Consider the following 18,100-nt stretch of genomic DNA (forward strand, 5'->3'; position numbering starts at 1 on the left):
CAATCACCGGAGCAGCTGAGCTACTCCCACAGCTGCATTAAATATCACGACTAAAATATGCAATCCTTTTGTTATTTCATCTTCTGTGAGGAAAGTGGACTGTCGCGTTTCAACAGAAGATTTTAAGCATATATTTCTCTGTAAGTATGTTGGAAAATACAGCTCACAAGAGGTGCCTTGCTAGTCCAGTTTTGCCTATATTCAGTAATGCAGCCAAGTGCACAGATACCTAAAGTAGCTCCAGACAAGATAGCTTGGCTCCTGGAGCTGTGCAGGTAGCATGGAGCAAAATACAGACTAATCTGCCCTAAGAGTGGGGTAAATTAGTCTACACAGAGCTCTGCCTTAACAAGTTACTCGTAATACTTGGATAGATTTGGGTTAGAGGTGGCTTGAGTAGAGCTGACTCTAAGCACAAGCCAAGCAGGCAGATTTTCAAGGGCATTCGCTACCAGGACAAGAAAGCTGCTGAGATAAGAAACTTTCTGCCTAATTTTGCTGTGCCAGAGCCCTGGGAAGGGAAGGGGACAGAGGTGCAGGAGGGAGAGCTATTCCTGCCAGAGCAGCAGGAATCTGCTGGCCTCCCATCACAGCTCCTTCACACCCTGTGGCACAGCCAGGCCACAGCTGCTCTTTCTCGGGGTGGGGGTAACTTCAGGTGTGCCCACCTTGATGAGCTGGGGTGGGCTGATGAGGACCAGGACCTCCTTTCCCAGCAGCAGCGCGTGTGCAGCGGTATCTCAAGCAGCCTTGCGGAGAAGATGGGGAGATGTGTTCTAGTGGTGGCTGTGAGAAGTTGGCCAGGCCCTGCTCTCCAGGACAGCTTTGTTGCAGAGGAGCTTCACGGGGTGGAGTGAAATTTGGTCTCTAGATATCCTGGAGCCACCTTCTGGGGATAATGACTGAAATCTTGAACTCAGTCCAACGTGGATGCAGTGTTGTAGCCAATAGTGCTAAGAAGTGCTACAGCACTTTGAACTGATAGGAGTTTCCTTAGCACTAAAGGCTTCGTGTCCAGATACATCGCTTTGCTGTCAGGCTGCCAAGAGGTGACAAAAGCATGAATAAGGCCAGGTCACTTGCTGCCAGGATGGAAGAACCTCCTGGCCAACCTGAGAGGAGGCAGAGCTTTCCTCCCTGCCTGGACAAGGGCACTACTGCACTAGGGGCTGCACTGATTATCACTGGGCACATTCTCCAGGAGAAGGTGCCAGCCCAAATTTCTGCAGATTCTTTTTCCACTCCTCAGACTCACTATCCAATGGACTCCCTTGGAGTCCATTTCAGATGCCCGCTCCTCATCCATGAACAAATTCAGTCTCATCTGGGCTGCGCCCGTGGCAGTGATACAGCCAAAAGCGGTGGTGTTGGTGTTGCTGACGCAGAGGTGTGCCAGGTGTGCCGGGCAGCCCCACGGATGTCAAAAAGGGGCAGCAGGAAGGGCCAGCTGTTGGCAGAGCAGTGGCCCCAGCACCTCTGGGCACGTCCCTCCACAGCGGACACGCGTTTTATTTACCACGTTGCACTGAGCAGGTGCCACTTCTCTGGGACGAGGCGGCATCGCAGCGCCCAGGGTGCTGTGCAGTGCCACGGCTCTCGCCAACGAGCCCTTCCCTCCCAGCACACAGGGGAGGAGGGGAAACTTGGCTTTCCCGGGGGACAGGCGACCCGCAGAGAGCGGAGGGGGCTGCGGCAGCATTAGGGCTGTGCACGCCAGCCCGCCTTACCGAAAGAGGCAGCGGGCTGGCTCCAACGGCTCCAGATGTCCCTTGGCCGCCCGGGGGACGGGGCGCTGACTTCAGGCACCGCCTGCCCCTCCGCCGCCAGCAGCTTCCAGCCGGCAGGACGGCTCAGGCCAGGAGAGGGAGCCGTGGCTCCCGCGTAACCCGCCTCCTGCCAGCAGGACCCCGCAAACTGCGAGAGGGACATCGCGGCAGCCTTCCGCGTTACAAACCCGCCTTTGCTCACTCACCGCCCGCCGCCTCGCATTCCCCCCCCCCCCGCCCCGGCTGCTGCCAGTTCCCCGGGGTGACCCCTCTCCCCTCCCGCGGGGCTCGGGGCCGCGCTGCAGCCGGGGGCGGCCCCGCGGCACGGCCGGCGGGCGGGCGGGGGAACCCGTGCGCGTCAGGAGTGCCGCCGGCGGAGAAAGGGGCGGCCGGGGAGCGCGGGGCGGGGCGGACGCGGATCGAGGAGGAGGAGGGGGGGGAGAAGAAGAGGGAGAGGGAGCGGGCGCGGGCGAGCGCGGGTACGCCCGACGTGGCCGCGCGCCCCCTCCGCGTTCCCAGGTGAGCCACGGTGCGTGGGGGTGGGAGGGGTACACGCGTGTTTCTGTAGGCGTGGGCGGCGGGAGGGTCCGGTCCGCCCCGCCCCGGCCCGGCCCGCCCCGGCCGTGAACTTCCCCGCACGCGGAGGGAAAGTTTCTGGCGGCGGAGGCGGTTTCCAGCCCCGGCGCTGCGCGGGGGAGGCGGGCGGTGGCGGCCCGCAGCCGGCAGCAGCCCCCGCTCGTCGGCCGGCGGGGAAAAAAAGGAAAGGAAGAGACGCTCGGGAGAGCCCGAGGAGCCTTCGCGGCGCCGCGGCAGCAGCGCGGGGCGTCCCCCGGCCGGAGGCGCCTCTGCACGGTGAGAGCGAACGTGCGCGGCCGCGTCCAGCCCCGCCGGGCCGGGGGAGACGGGAGCGAGGGACGGAGGAGGCGAGCGGGCGCTGTGGCGCCCGTGCTGCTGCCGGAGCCGGGGGACCCCTCCGCCGTCCCTCGGTGAAGGGCGCAGCCGGTGTGAAGGCAAGTCTGAGCCGAGCTGCAGGACCGCAGATGCGAGTCGCCGTCGCTTCTGCAGCTGGGCTGGCCGTGCCTCCGGTACCCGAGGTGCGGAGTGGTTTGCTTAAATTCCCTCCTTTGGGCCAGGGAAATTTGGATATTCCTAGCTGGAGCGCTACGTGCACTGACGAATGCAACTTTAATTTTCATTTGTGTTGCAAATGCGTGAGCTTCTGATACCTGTTCTCTTCTACTGTCAAGCAGATCTTTGAAGTGGAAGGGGGGAGAGGAAGGGGTCAGACTTAAGCTGCAGCAGGAAAATAAAGTGGAAGAGGCACGTCCAAGAAAACAGCCTGAAAGCGATTAGATGCTGGCAGCAAGATGCCTTTTGCTGTGTGTTTGTTGGGGACAGCAGCTCCCTTATGCGAAGCATTTTGGTGGGGGGTATCTGGATGGAAGCTGGATGGTGGGAATGCTTTCCTGAAAAGGAAGGGGGGGGGGGGAAGAGACCATCAGGGCTCCAGTGCTTCAGGTGGCCCTTTTCTGTGCCAGTGTCACTTCCCTTCGGTACAGTGGCAGTGCTTGTTCCTCAGCCTGAGCTGGTTTCTCAGAGTGCATCTGTACGGTGCTTGGCACAACGGGATCCTGATCTCGGGGCCTGAGGATGTTACTGTAAACTGGATTATAAATACGCTCTTGCATGCACGCTCTCTCTTTCCATCCTAGCCTCTGCTTTGTGAATAGCTGGTTATAATGCTTGGATATCATTCTGTTTTCTTTTACAGATCTTCTTTTCTTATAAAATGATGGCTTTTGTTCCATGCATTTAGTTTCGTTTTCCTAGGAAAGGCTTTTTACTTCTGTATTTGGGAGATTGCAGCAAGCTCCTTATCTTTTTTAAAAAATATTTGCTATGCAATTAAAAAGTACTATTTTTCTGACACTCCATTTTTAACTGGGGCCCCTCTTGGATAAGCAGAACTGTCACTGAACTTACACTTCCATACACAGAAGGATCGTGGGGTATTATTTATTAACTGTGCTGTGGAGAGTCCATATCTTATAACTTAGAGGGCCATTTATAACAGGTTGCTTTGGCAGCTCTGGAAGATTTACTTGCTGTCTTGTGTTCCTTGCAGGAAAAGCCTCTCCTGTTTGCATGGAGAGCATCATTCCAGCCCAAGGGCTTTCTGGTGGGAGGGCTTGGTGCTGGGAAGGGTCCTGCTTTCTGCTCCTATTGCCTGCCTGGCTGTGGTGAGCAGGGAAGGACAAGCGGAGAGGATTAAGCTCTTGAAGTAGGTGCGGAGTTGTTCCTGTCACTGGGAACACTTCTGTAGGAGCAGTCAAGGATGCAGAATAGCGTGGGATGTGGAGAGTAAGACTGAGGACTTGGGGTGGTGGAAGCATGCAGGGCACCGAAATGATCAGGAAACATTAAGCTGGGAAGGTGGGAGATGCTGCATGGAGGTGAAGCAGAGAGCTGTGGGGTGAGAGGTTAAGTTTCTAACACAGTGCCTCTGTGCAAGGCAGAGGGCAGGTCTACACACATGCAGCCCTGTGGCTCTTTCCGTGTCTCTGGGTGTAGCTTGAGTTCAAAGTGTCTATGTGTTGTTACATAGGAAGAGCTGTGCTTGCTCAAGTCTGCTTGTGTCTGGTCCCTCCAGAGTCCATGAAGGAAAGTTTGTGTCTGAACACCTCAGGGCTCTCTCTTTCAAGACCTCTGGGGCTCTGCGCAGGTATCCTGCATCTGAGCATTAGCTAGTGTGCAGCGGGGATGAATACTGCACTGATCTGGGCTTGAGCAGGCTCATACCCTGGCTCAGGTAGTGCTACCCCAAAGTGCCTCGCAGGGACATATAGGTAAGAGAGACTTCAGAGGTTTGGGAGAGCGGTGTGGCGGGAAGTTGGGTGGTGCCTGGATACGTGGAGGGATGAGGAATGCCTCCTTGCAGGCCCTGGTGCTGTAATTTTATGCTCTGAAATATGCATATAGGAAGGAGGAGGCAGAGAGAGCTTGTCCCAGCTTTATTCCTTCAATACCTTATCTAACTTGTTTCTGGCAATAACCCTTCATACGTGTAGATGTGGTGTTTAGGGACATGGTTTAGTGGTGGACTTGGCAGTGTTAGGTTTATGGTTGGACTCGATGATCTTAAAGGTCTTTTCCGACCCAAATGATTCCATGAGTCTATGTGCAGACGCCAGTACCAGGGAAGAAGCATTTCACTCCTTCAGAATAAGAGGCCAGTACGTGTTCTTTTATTCCTTCTTCTCACTTATGTTTGGATTTTTATGTTGGTTATTTTGGCAGGCACATGATTCATAATCCTTCCCCATCTGTCCTGGGTCCCCCACTGTTGTCAAATGTCCTCCCATTTCAGCAAGACTCTGACTTGCAAAAACTTGCCACGAAGATAACCCTTGCAGCTGGCGGTGTGGGAGAGGAGGTGTCCCAGCTTGGCTCTCGGAGCACAGGTTGCGTTAGCAGGCTGGACAGTTAGGAAGATTATAACTAGCGTGTGAATGCGTTCCCATATCTGTGAGCATCCATGCTGTCCGGTCTTTCTTTTCATCAGACAGCAACGGGGAATGCTTCGGGAATAAAAATAGATACATGGAAAAGCCTATATAAGCTGAAATCTGCGAAGAGCGCTACGTTATCTGGGAACTGAAACACTTTCTACAGTGGAGCTCACAGTTCAGACATTGCCTGCTCTCCTCCTTCCTCCCCTGCCTTTCTTTTGACACAGCTCATGGATTTCAGTGTCCCCATAAGCAGAGCCAAGAGCTGTTTCCTCTGTGCTGCCAGGCTGATGCAGCCTGGCCGGTAGCATCTCTGTGCCCAGCGGGTGAGAGCTGGTGCTCCCCCGGCTGCGCGAGGTGGCCCAGACGCAGAGCAGAAGGAAGGCAAAGCTGGCTGTCGGTGTTTGCCGCGCCTGAGATGACCCCCTCTCTCGCTCCAGCTCTGCAGCCTGGGTGTAGCTCGGGGGCCCACGTGCAGGTGGGTTTCTTTCCCTCCACGGTTTGTAACCACTTTTTTCTGCTCTGCCAGCAAAATGTATGGCTGAGATTTGGTCGCTGCTAAACTGGAACAAAACAGCTTCTTCTTTTGGGAGGTATTTTAGGATTCCCCCCCCCCCACGTTTTCACAAAGCAGAAGGCTAATCTCACGTTTCTCAGCCACGGTTTTGTTATGTGTAGGGCTTTTGTAAGTGACTGAGCCACATGTATGCTCAGAGAGAGTGCAAAAAGGAAACTGATCTGGGGAAATTAGTTCAAATGGTGCCTACGCTTTTGGGAATTTCAGCCTTAGCCAGCACGCTTGCTACCTTCAGCCTCAGAGGTCCCAATGAGACACATGCACAGATCATGATATTCGTAAATTCAGAGTCTTATTTGACAGAAAATAAAATACAGGAACATGAATGTACAAGCGTACATATTTTGTTATAGGGTTCCTTAAAAATAGTTGCTGGTAAAACAGCATTTCTACTACAAGCAAAGAATCATATCTTTAGTCAGTCCTTTGTTAATTTAGCAACTCTCAGTTTCATCAAATGGGTGCTATATCCCCAGGAATTCCTCTGACACAGGTTTCCCCTGAGTCTGGATGATTACCCAATTACAATTTTAAGAAAATTACAGCAAGGATAACTGGCTAAAGATAGAAGTCTCTGGGAACGTTAGGGAAAGAGAAGGAAAGAGTGTGAGAGAGCTAGAGCTTCACTTTCACGTACGATTAAAATGAGAATTATACTGGTCCTTAACTTTTGCAGTGAGTAGCGTCGAGGTCCCTGGTGTTGGGTTTGGACCTTCTTTCCTCCGTCCTTCTTTCCTCCGTGCTTCGTGAATCATGCACTTGCGCAAATACTTTAGAAGCCTCTTCAGCTTTACTAAGCCAAGGTGTTATTAGAAGAGTTCTTTAAAAAAGAAAAAGTAAGTTTTAATACCTCTCTGTGTCTTTAACTAGAAAGGCTGCTGTGTGGTTTTTTTGTGTTTTTTTTCCTCCCGGTTTTGCTTAATCCCTTGCATGACTGAAGTAAAAGTGTAGTGGAGCATCTTGACTCTCTAGGCCTGATCCTGTCCACTCATAGGGATGTGAGGGATATTTTCGTATAGGGATATTTTCAGATGTTCAGAGGGTGATTCTTACATATTCAATTAACTTGTGTATAAAAGCTTGCAAAACTGTGACCTAAGTGTTTATCCTTAGTGCTGACAGGATGCTGTGGAGCTGTTTAACTATATATTTATAACAATTATTCTGCTTGGCGAGAAAGACATGACGTTTTCTTCTCAGAGGGAATTTTTGCTTTTTTTTGCCTTTTTCTGCCTGTGATTTGCAGTTATAGTCTGCCTTTATCATTTTACCTTTTGTCCTAGATGTAAATAAAGAGCTAATTACAGTTAATCTCAGTGCAAGGGAATGAAATTTTTGAAGAGTGAAAAATAACTCCCATCTGTTAGATTTTCAGTAGTGTTTTGGGGTTTGCCTTCTACTCGGAAGGAAGCCAAAACTTATCTTGCTCTATTTAAAGTTTTCCTTGCAATATTTAAACTGGATTTTTAATCATTTAAAAAACAAACAGAAATGGAAATAGCTTTTCAATTTATGTTTGGCCATGTTCTTAACATAATGGTTGCTAAACCTGAACAGCTCTGTCATATTCCTATTGAAATGAGTTGAAATCTCACTACCAAATTCTATAGGAACAGGTTTGAGACCTTATTCGGGAAAAGTATCTATTTTTCATAGTAGTATATTGCATTTCTGTGTTTCCTGCCTGCTGGGGCTCCATGTGCCCAACCAACCAGCCCCAAAATGACTTGTTCCAAGGGAACTGCTGCTTAAGTAGTTGCTATTTAAGACAGGCTCAGAACCCAAGTTTTCCATGGTGGGTATGTGGTACGTTTAGCCCCATCAGCTCCAGTGACTGCTGAGCTCTGGGAATTAATCTATACTTTGCACTCGTATGTTATCTTTCATCTCAGCATCTCTAAGCACTTTAGAGACATTTAGATGCACAGCTGTGGTGCAAGGTGGGGAGAGGCTAGGGAAACAGAGGCACAGATTTCAGAAGCTTCTACTAATGCGCTCTGTTCAGGGGACAGCCATTTATAAGCTCTCTGATGCCTGATTATCAGGGAGGCACTACAATTTTTCATGCACTACAATTGGTGATTGAGTAGGTTTCATGTAGACTAACCAGAAACTCATGTTGCTACCCTAAACTAGTAGACTGTTTTAAAATCTTCAACCTTAGAGACTTAAAGAAGCATAGTAAATGGCAGTGGCAGGAGTCCAAATTTCTAGTTATTTTTTTCTGAGGTTAGCGCTATTGCAAAAAACAAATCTCACAAGGAACCAAAAGTAAAACCGCCTCACCTGCATCCCACCATGCTAACATCCAGGGCCCACCTACATAAATTTATGAGCAATCTGTTGATTCAAAGCTCTGGGATCTGTAGAAAATACTTATTCTGACAGTAAGAGCCGTACAAATTCACTCTAATACAAATAATTGGATTTGTTCTGTTGAGAAATAGCAGCCTCCCCCCTCTTCCTTCAAGCACAGACGCCTCCCAGCCCTTGTTTATAAGGAGGGATGCGGATGAGGGGAGGAGGACGCATGTGTTGCTCCTCAGCGGGATAACGCTGGCTGGCTGTGAAGGGCTTGTAGGGCACCAGCCTCTTTGAACCAGCACAAATGTGCTGTTGGATCCCAAAATGGGATGCTCTAGCAAACTGTGCCGTTTGCAGTTGAGGCGGACAGGGCTGATGCGTTGGGGTGACTGAAGGATGTGGCAAAACTCGCACTCTGCTGGACTAACATCCCCGTGATCTGGGTTGTCTTTCCCCCTCCTCCATCCTCCTGCAAAAATGGCTTCAGCCTCGGTGCATTTGCCTTTCTCCACCTTTCTTGTTCTCTCTTGTGCTGCTGTGTGGACTTTAGGGAGACTGTTTAATTCTGGCTCCTTGGGAGGTTGTGCACACACAGACACCCCTGACCCGAAGCCACGGAGGGGTGTGAATGCTTTTCTCCAGGCTTATTGTGTCCTCCTTTTCTCCCTTTGCACAGGGGAGCTGCCTCCTGGCATTTCAGCCCTGCTGAATAGCCCTGGGTTGTGGCTACCCAGGAAGGCAATGTCTTCCCCTTTCTAGGCTTTTTTTTTTTTTTCCTTGTCTGCCAGGCGTAAAGACTCTGTAGTGCTTGACAAGAAGTGTCAAAGAGCACGAGGGAAAGTCAGCCCAGCTTTCCAAAGACACTCGGTGATTGCTTCCTCTCTGCAAAGAGTTGAGCCAGCCCAGGGCTATGGTCAGTGCAGATTTGAGAATATGAAGGCATCCACTTCCTGGCACTGAAAGTGCTCAGAAATGGAAATTTTGGAGACTTTTCGGATTTTTGGCCCTTTGCAGCAGGGTTTTAACACAGAGTGGTATTTCCTCCTGTCGTTGCTCCTTGTAGCCTTTGGAAATGTCAGCAGCGCATATATTGCCTTTTGTTTGTCATTCAGCTGGAGAAATGAATTCATTGCCCTCGTGAGATCAATCATATTCTCCCCAAATAATTAATATTGATGACAATTGCAGCATACTGCTGCCTGCAGCTAGCTCCCTCTCAGCCTTCCCACTGTGTAGGTGCTGTGGGTCACAGCAGACCTTCCCACAGGAGGCTTCTGGACTTGAAAATTCAGGGTGCTGTTGTTTGAAGGTTGAATTTAGAGCTGCACTGATGGGGTCAGTGCAGGCAAAGCCCAAGCAAGGTCCCTGTGATGGCACAACCTAATATTTGCAGAAGGAAATGTTAGAGACATGGGGAGCAGATGTGATACACATGGCATGGGAAGGATTGTCTCGTTCTGTTTCTCTTTTCCTCCTTTGTTTCTGTCTGTACCCAGATTTTTCTAGTCCCCTTTGCAGAATGCAGCTGTACTGTGCTGACCAGGAAGGGGCAGGCATGCAGAAGAAAGTAGCTCTGATAGTCACCAGGAGGACCAAGTGAGTGGGCTGGGAAAGTGGAGGCCCATGGGAGGGCTGGAAGGACCTCCGGAGAGCTGCTTGTAAGTGGGGTGTTGTCCCGGGAGAGGCAGGTAGCTCCTGGGCTTTCAGTGCCTTTGCTGTTCCTTTTTCTATTCCTTTAAATGTTGCTGTGGATTAATGTGTAAAGCACACTTATAGAGCAGCCTGTCTGAGCTGGGGGAGGGGGAATGAAGCATCTTCACGTCTTATTCTTGTTTGCTTATTCTTATAAGGCTAAATGCAATTAAATTAACATGATTATTACAAGTGCCAGGTGTGGAAATGCTCTGTGGCCGGAACTTGAAAAAGAAAAACTCAGCTGACCTGCTTTTACCCTTGAGTACGTTGCTCATCCCAGGATACCCAGATTCACTTGAGGAAATCCTCCTCTTACGCTGCAGGGAGAGTTGCAGATCAGGTCTTCACCACTGGCAGCAGCATGGGTAAATGTGCTAGCGGTGCTGGAGCCATTGCAGTCTTCCTGGGGATTTTGTGGCAACGGCATAGTAAAAGATGCTTGGAAAGGGGAGTGAAACACAGCGATGTTGTGCTCTGGAGCATGGTGGTGCTTGGAGGCTTTTTGCCTCCTGTGTCCCTCTCTGGGGGAACAAGAAGGGGAAGATGTTGGCTGAATATAGAGCAGCCATCCTGGGAATCTGGTCTGCAAGCACTGAGGGCTATAAGAGGAGGAGATGAAGTGAAAGAGCAGGTATGTAGCTGGCAGCAAGGGCTTGAGCTTAAAAGAAACTCTTGGAGTGTTTTTTGAGTCTGAGAGCCCATTGCAGCTAGCGCTCAGCAGAGCTGGGTGAAGCCCCTGTTGTGACGGCGGGGATGTGCAGTGGGGCTGCAGAGCGCTTGCTGTGCCAGGCTGGGCTTGCGAGGAGACTCCTCTCCTGGGAAAGCTGTGCTGGGGTTCAAGAGTCCCAGGCTGGTCCTGCAAAAGGCAGTAAGCTCAGCTGGTAAACCTGCTTGAGTCTGCATTGTATTCTCTGGATTTAGAGACTTGGGCTGAGCTAGCTTGGGGTTGCTGCTATGCAGTCTGCACAATGTGGACGTGCTGCTATGTCCACAGGGACAGTGGAATAACCTCTTAGGGAGGGCAGTGGAGTTGCTTACATTTAAAAGCCATTAAAAAGGTCAGGAGGCAGAATGTATAAATTAAATGCTTGTTCTTGGATGTCTCCAGGTGCTCCATGAGAGCTAATCAGGACTCTTCCAGCGAGGGGGGACTCTCACTCTGGATTCCTTAAGTCTCCTCAGGTCTTTGAGCCATGTTGGTTGCGGATTTCTTTTTTCTGTGCGAAGATTAGTTTGTCAGTTTATCTTCCGGTAGCGCAGTACGTGGGTATTTCTGAGCTCTCCTTTCACTATAACATTGCCATCCAAAATAGAAGCATTGTGTCTGGCTTCATGGAAGGTCTCAGCTCTCTTTGAAGCTCAGTTGGAAGCTTTTCATTCCCTGGCTATTCAGACTTAAAAAATAGACTATCTTGGCTGGATACCTTTTGCTTGAGCACAGAAGTGCTCTTGTAGATTGGTGTTTGAACTGCTCAGTGGCCAGTGTGTATGCATTTGTAATCCGTGCTGTTTGATTTCATAGCTGTGGCTCAACCTGCCCGTCTTCAGCCCCCTCCACAGATCTCTCGGTGGTAGTCCCAGCTGTTTATTTGTCTTGTCCAGGTGCGCATATATTTCGGAGAGGTGACAGATTATTGAGCTAGTTTATTTTAAATGTATGAAATGCAGCGTGCTCTGCCTGCTAAACAGCTGTCAGTATAATCAGTGGCACCCTGGGCTCCAGCAGAGCAGTGTGCAAGATCTGTAGCATTTCTGCTTTGCCAAGCCCTGAGAGGACCCCAGCAGCTGAAAAGGAAAGGAGGGGATACTGACTTTCTTCAGATATGTTTTCAAGCCCCCCACACTTCTCTCCAAATGTCTAGCTTGCACTTTTTTCCTTTTCTCTTGAGGGGGGAAAAATAGCTTCTTCCTCTGAATTCTGATTATTAGTGTTAAATCTGTTGAGCCAAAAGCATGCCAGGAGATGGTATCTAAATGCCAATAGCGGATCACAAATTCCCTGCCTGGCAATCGCCTCCGTGTCCCAAACATTGGCACCGGCAGAGGCAACTCTTGCGCTACCGAGGTAGCTCCCAGAAATGACTCGCTGTTAATGAATGTCTCCCCGCTTTTCCCCAAGCCTCTGAGCTCAAGGTGGGGCTGCTGCCAGCTCTGCCCACGGGAGCTCTTGGTGCTCCTTGAAGGTCAGCCTTGCTCCTGCAGTTTGTGCTGCTGTGTTGAAGGAGAAATAGCTTGGGACCACCTCCTGGGATGACACACTGCTGGGTTTGTTCATTCCCGTGTTGGGGGTTTAGTATGAAGTAATTAGTAAAAAACCAGCAGACTGCAGCCCTTGGCCTGGATGTGCAGTACAGGAGGCCAGGGAGAGGCAGTGGTGGGTGATGGGCAGCGGAGCTGCCTCGGATGCCAGGTGTCATGTCCTCAGCTGGTGAAGAGCTGGCTGAGCCACGGACTGAGAAGATTGTTTCCAAGTTTTCTTGGGTTGTTTTCATTTGTTTGTTTTTGTTGTGGTTCCCCCCCCCCTTCTGCATACTCAGTAGACCTGGGTGTAAAGCTGCATGCGAGCACCGTAGCTCCCCAGCGCTGGGAGCCAGTGCTTCCAGGTCCTGTGTGACAGTGGCCAGCTCTGGCCAAGGCAGACAGAAGTTGATTTGTGCTAGTGACGGGGGAGACCTCTCTCCAGGGCAGCTTTCCATCTGACTCCCACTAGTTTAATTTTTTTTTTTTTTCCTCCCTCTGCAAAAGCAAGTGTTTAATTTGCTGTGGTTCTACCTAGTGACAGAGTCACAGTCTGCTCAAATCTAAATGTTTCCTTTGGTTTTAATGATATAAATTGCTTTTATAATGGAAACATCCCAGAACAAAATTCTTTCAGTCTACTCTATTGTCTGGCATGCGATAGCCTGGTGAGTGCAGCTACCCCAGGAAAAGTGAGGCTTCAGCATCGATCTTGCAGGTCCCTGCCTTGGATGTGTCACCATTGGATGCGCTGATTGGATCACACTTGCGGCTCCTGCAGTATCCCTGATTGCGGGCCAGGTTTCAGCCCTGGCCGATTCCTGCCGAAATGTGCCTGGCTGTTAGGGAGCTGCTGCCAAGATGAATTGGGCTCCTTGCCCATAGGAGAGATGCGAATGTTTTTTCTGAGGATAGCATTGGGGGCCCTTTGTTGGTCAGTGTGCCTGCGTTTGAAGTGATGAGTGTGGCGTAGCGTGCAGGAGAGCAGGGAAAGTGCACTGAGCTGCTTATGGTGTTCATCATCAAATTGCTGCTGGTTTCCTCCCCGTTCTGTTCCTGGAAGCTGTGTGGGAAGGAAAATTTTAATGAACATGCTAATTCCTCCTGGGGAGAAAAGGCTGGACTTCCAAAACATGTCTCCTGTCTTTCTACCCGTGTCTCCAGAGATTTCAGTGTGATGTGACGTTGCTCAGGAGGGTTGTCTGCAGGACCGGCCAGCTCGCTGCAGGAGCAGCTCTGCTTTGGGCAGGGGCACGAGTGGGAACGCTGGCGCCGAAGCAAAGGGCGGTGCCGTGCAGTGCCCAAATGGCCTCCGGAGGAGAGGCAGGGTCAGAGAGACACTGCGCAAATCCCGGCTAAGTGGCATCAAGATGGTTTATGCTACAGTAATTCCCCTCTTTGTCTGACTTACTCCTGCACATACTGAAAAGCAAAAGTGTTTCCTGGAGGGCGGAAGGGCCTTTTCCCACTTTCCATTAGTGTTTTTGCTATTACTTTTCAGCAGCTGCTTTTGCAGGCTGCCCTTTGTCTGCCTTTTGGATTCTTTGAGCTTACTTGGACTGTACATCTATTTTCCTCATAAGAAAACCCAGCAAACTCATCGAGCGGCCTTCTCCAATGCTGCTGCATGATGATGCAGGGACCCAGGGCTCGTGGGCACGCAGTGATGTGGGAGCAGAGGAGCTGTGCCCCGCTCTGCAGCCCATCAGCCTTCAGCCTCAAGTCCACGTGGCGTAGAAGCAAAGCATTTCCTAAACTAACCCACCCTGGTTTTTGCTAGCCTTCCTGTGTCTGCATCCCCTTTCCTGGGGCCAGTCCTGCGCTGTTGAATGCTTTTGACTCAGGGGGGCTTGGGACAGAATTACAGAAAGAAAATAATATGTAAAACCTGCTCTGGCCGGTGTTATTTTTTTCCTCTTTCTGAAACTGCTTTATTTTAAATGCCCTTTCAGCCAGAGCACTTAGTGGCAAGGTTTTGAAGGGTGCTTTTGTTCTGCGTGCCATAGTGTGACTTCTCAGTGAAAAGCAAAAAGCCTGTCAGCTCTCCCTAGGTGCCTGTGGTTAGGAGGGACAAAGGCGTTTTCTTGGAAAATGCAGCATTGTTCTGTAGAATTGGTACAGTGTCTTTGAGAATAGGTGTACAGTAGTTACTTTGAGTGCAGCTCTCTTCGTTGATTATTTGACATTTGTCTTGGGTTTTATAAACGTTTGGAAAGCGCGTAGGCTTTGCAGAGTCCATGCTGCTAAGGGCAGGAGCGAACGATTCCTTGCCTAGGTCTGTTTGGGAAGGGTGTTTTATATGAAAATATTCATGGTTTTTTCTGACATAAAGGCCATGTCTGGCCAGTATCAAATGAAAAACCAAACCTTTCCACCACCTCTGCTTTTAAGAACAGGAAACACTTCCATGACTGTGTTTGCCCCCACCCCACTTTTCTTTGCTCCCCAGTAGACAGAAGGTGAAAATTTGAAGAAGAAAATGCTCAGGAACGAAAAGGAAACAATTTCTGATTTTAAACAAAAGGAACATTTCAAGTAAGTTCCTTAAAAAAAATTCTAGCAACAGCAGTGATGGATTGTTTTCCCCAACCCCTCTATGAATTATTATTATTAAAATGTTAATTTATGGAAACATTAAGAATACCTCAGAGTGTATTGGTCTCATGAGAAGTTCCTGGAGCGCTGAGGATGTATCAGAGCTCTCCAGCCTTCTTCTGGCTGCTCTGATTGCCTGCTTTCTAGCTGTGGTGTGATTTCTGAGCTGGTATGCTCTTCTGCTCACTGATTTATTCCTGGCTCCTTTAGTGTTTGCTTTTTATTTTATTTACTTGTGTACTGGAGGTGCGGTCTGTGACCTTGGTGGATGCAGTTGGGTGAACCCCTCCGCTGCAGCCTGGGATTTGCACTCTTTGATCTCTGGCTCCTTCAGTTGCGGGCGGAGATGCTGGTGTTTCAGTGCAGCAATGCCAAATTGTGCAAGAAGTTAATCAGACACCACTGGCATTGCATTATATACAGGCAAAATGGCAACATGCTTTCTGAAGTCACGAAACAAAGAAGCGGGTTGCTGGAAAGGCTGAGAAAACTCTTCCGTTCCTGGCAAGACCGGGGTGGGTTGTAGTCCTGTGGCGTCACGTTCTTAGGGCATTGCAAAACCTACCCGCTCTGCGACTGAATGGATGCAATGCTCTTTTCCTGCTGTCACTGGCAGAATCACGTTATCCTCCCCGAAATGGGGGGAGATGACGACATTGTGTGACCACAGGACTGGTGTAAGAAGACTTTTCTCTTTGGGGCGCATCACAGATTTCAGCAAAGCATCGCAGTGCTAGCATTTAAAGCAAAAGCATCACAGTGCTAGCAGAACTAGTACGTAAGAATTGGTCCCTGCGCTGTGTTAGTAGTACAAATCATCAGATCCTGTGGCATTAACTGAATTTTTTTGGAATAATCGTATGCCACAGGAATGGAGCTGGACTGCAGAAACCATCCTGCCCTACAGTCCCCCTTCTCCTCCATTGTGTGTGCAGGCTCTCCATTTCTTCAGCAAAGGGGGAGAATCCTCTTCCTTCATCTCGGCTGGCAAACGCTGGCATGGTCAGAGCATCCAGGAGGTCGTGGTGACTCCCCTCGACCAGCCCTCGACTCTGTGCACGTGCCTTCCACGGCCCCTTGTATTTTGTATATGTGAGAGCAGCCAGGGCCGTGGTCAACTGAGTCCCATTCCTGTAATGGAGAAATTGCTGTCATCTGACAGGCTCTGTGTCTGTCTGTCTCCGCTGATAAGATCTCTGGAGAGCCTGGAATGAACCAGAAGGGCTTCTTGCTCTATCCAGCTATAAAATCAGAATTTTCCTACTAGCAGGCAGAGCATGGAAACCTTGGATACCTTGCTCATGGGAACAGAGACCTGGTGGCTCTTTGAGACAGTTGAAAGGAGCATGTTCCTATGAGCATAGTTAATGGATGTAAATATTAGCTCAGTGCAGAGTTCATGTATCACTGAGTGAAATGTAGTTTATTTTGGCCTCAGGCCACGTAAACGGCCTTGCTCTAAACGAGAGAAACTCATCCAAAGTCAGTAGTTGTCCCTGCTTGCTTCAGGGCTGAATTCAGCCTGATTTGTGCAAAATGCAGGAGAGAATCACTGGAAAATAAGGGTGAGTTAGGACACGCTGTGCATTTATCTAATGACAAATGGAGAGGGAACCATGAGGGATATTTATTATGGAAATGATCCCCCCACTGTTTACACTCCCTCTATTCCAGCATCTGAATTCCCCAAAGTTCCTAAATTCCCACCAAAAGTGCAGCGTATTGGTTCTGTCTGTCTAATCTGATGGCGTAAAGGTGTTTTATATTTCTTCAGCATTTCCAGAGGGCAGGAGTACTTAATTTTGTTTCCTCCCTATGGAGTCTTCTTAAGTGACATTGGGAGCTGGTTGTAGATGGCAGTAGAGAAGGGTTTGATTAGCAGCTGACATTTCGGTTTGGGTGAAGGAGATAGGGGACGACCAGCCCTCTCAGCTGGACCCCAGGGAAGAAAACTCACCTTCTTCCCGGCTTCTTGCCTGTTTCCGAAGGCCTTATGGCTTCGGAGGCGGTCTGCAGCCCTTTGCGTAGACTGCGCAGGGTAGAGCAGGCTTGCTCTGGATTTCCTTTGTCTCCTAGAGATGAGCCCAGCAGAGGGAAAGCATCATACAAAGGCATTTCAGACGCCAGCATTGAAAAGGAAGGATTCGATATCCACTGCTGGATTTTGAGTAGTACAGTTCACACGTCCCGTTCTTGTTAATCTCTGCAATCTGTGCAATCTTAGGTGCTCTCTGCTTATGCTCGAAGCCCTTCTGCGTAATGCATATATTATAGACAGGTTTATGAGGGACATGTTTTAAGTGAGCTCTGTGGCTTCTCTCTCTACCCTTTTAGCACACCCTGATGGAGCAGATTTCCCTGTCATCTCGTGAGCGGGCTCCTGACAGTATCGCCATGCTCATTACCGCATCTCCCCGCGGAACTGAGATGCTTTGAAGAAGTTCAGCCTTTTAACCATCTCTTCTCCCATTGTGATCTGACAGCACCCAAGAATATCAAATGCAACCTTCACCCCATTAATGAGAGCATCTAGTAAATGTCAGCTTTCGTGACTACCAGCTTATAAGTTGCATCCTGGAAAACCCAGAAACACAGGGAAATTTAATTCTAGTGTGTGAGCAGCTGAGAGCCGAATGCGATACCGTAGCGGGGAGCAAGTGGAACTCTGGCAGTGTACATTTATCTCAAATTACAGGAAATTGCGCTCTGTAGCGGGAACAGAGAAGTCTGGGATTGTTTTCTGCCTATCAGTGCTGCTTTGAAAGTATAAACCTTTGTTCAGGTCATTTCATAAAAGCGTACAAACCTGGCACTTGTTTACTCCTGCAAGGTGGCCGTACCAAGGAGGGTTTGACCAGAAAGAGCTGGTGGAGCCTTGTCCTGCCTTGACCTGCCTGCAGGATCGTGGTGAAGCAGTCGGGACTCTGGCAGCCAGCCTCTTTGCAGGTCACCAGCAGAGCTTGCAAATTCAAACTGCAGCGGCGTGGTTGTCACGCCGAACTGTCAGACGCGCGTTCAGTGCAAACGTGCTTCAGCCGCCGCTCGCCATCACGAGTGCTTTCTGCACTCATTCTTAGAAACGAGTGCGTGCGCTGGCAGAATGAGGTCTCGGCAAAGGACCTTAGTGTTTTGGGAGTCAAAGCTTGGGATTTCTAGCCTGCAAGCATCTACCTTACTCCTTGTGCTCATGGACATAGACTATTCCAGTGACTTAAGGCAATGAGCTCGGCTGTCCTCTTCTGAGCCATCACCTCCGAGGCCTGGAGAGCTCATGCAGCTGCCTGCAGGCAGGACAATGCTGCCATACAGATGCTTTTCTTAAGGAATCTTAATGAAATAAATAAATAAAAAAAAAACGTACCAGAATTAAAGGATCATTGGGTGGGCAGAGGATTAAACACATACACTCAGAGTTA

At 49.8% G+C, this 18,100-nt stretch overlaps 1 protein-coding gene across 10 annotated transcripts in view; it reads left to right on the top strand.

The window, feature by feature from the left end:
- The first annotated feature begins 2,245 nt into the window (after positions 1–2,245).
- IL1RAP (interleukin 1 receptor accessory protein) overlaps positions 2,246–18,100 on the top strand; it is a 44,670-nt gene continuing 28,815 nt past the window's right edge. For 2 of the 10 annotated variants that reach the window (XM_075507143.1, XM_075507145.1), the window contains exon 1: positions 2,246–2,285. Coding sequence is in view for 3 of the 10 variants with exons in the window: in XM_075507140.1 (XP_075363255.1) it covers positions 12,255–12,322 (68 nt within the window). In the remaining 7 variants the exon portion in view is untranslated. The other 8 variants (XM_075507144.1, XM_075507142.1, XM_075507140.1 and 5 more) reach the window with 6 other exon arrangements.

The sequence above is a fragment of the Mycteria americana genome, chromosome 7 (genome assembly GCF_035582795.1).
Source record: "Mycteria americana isolate JAX WOST 10 ecotype Jacksonville Zoo and Gardens chromosome 7, USCA_MyAme_1.0, whole genome shotgun sequence".
Taxonomy (NCBI): Eukaryota; Metazoa; Chordata; class Aves; order Ciconiiformes; family Ciconiidae; genus Mycteria; species Mycteria americana.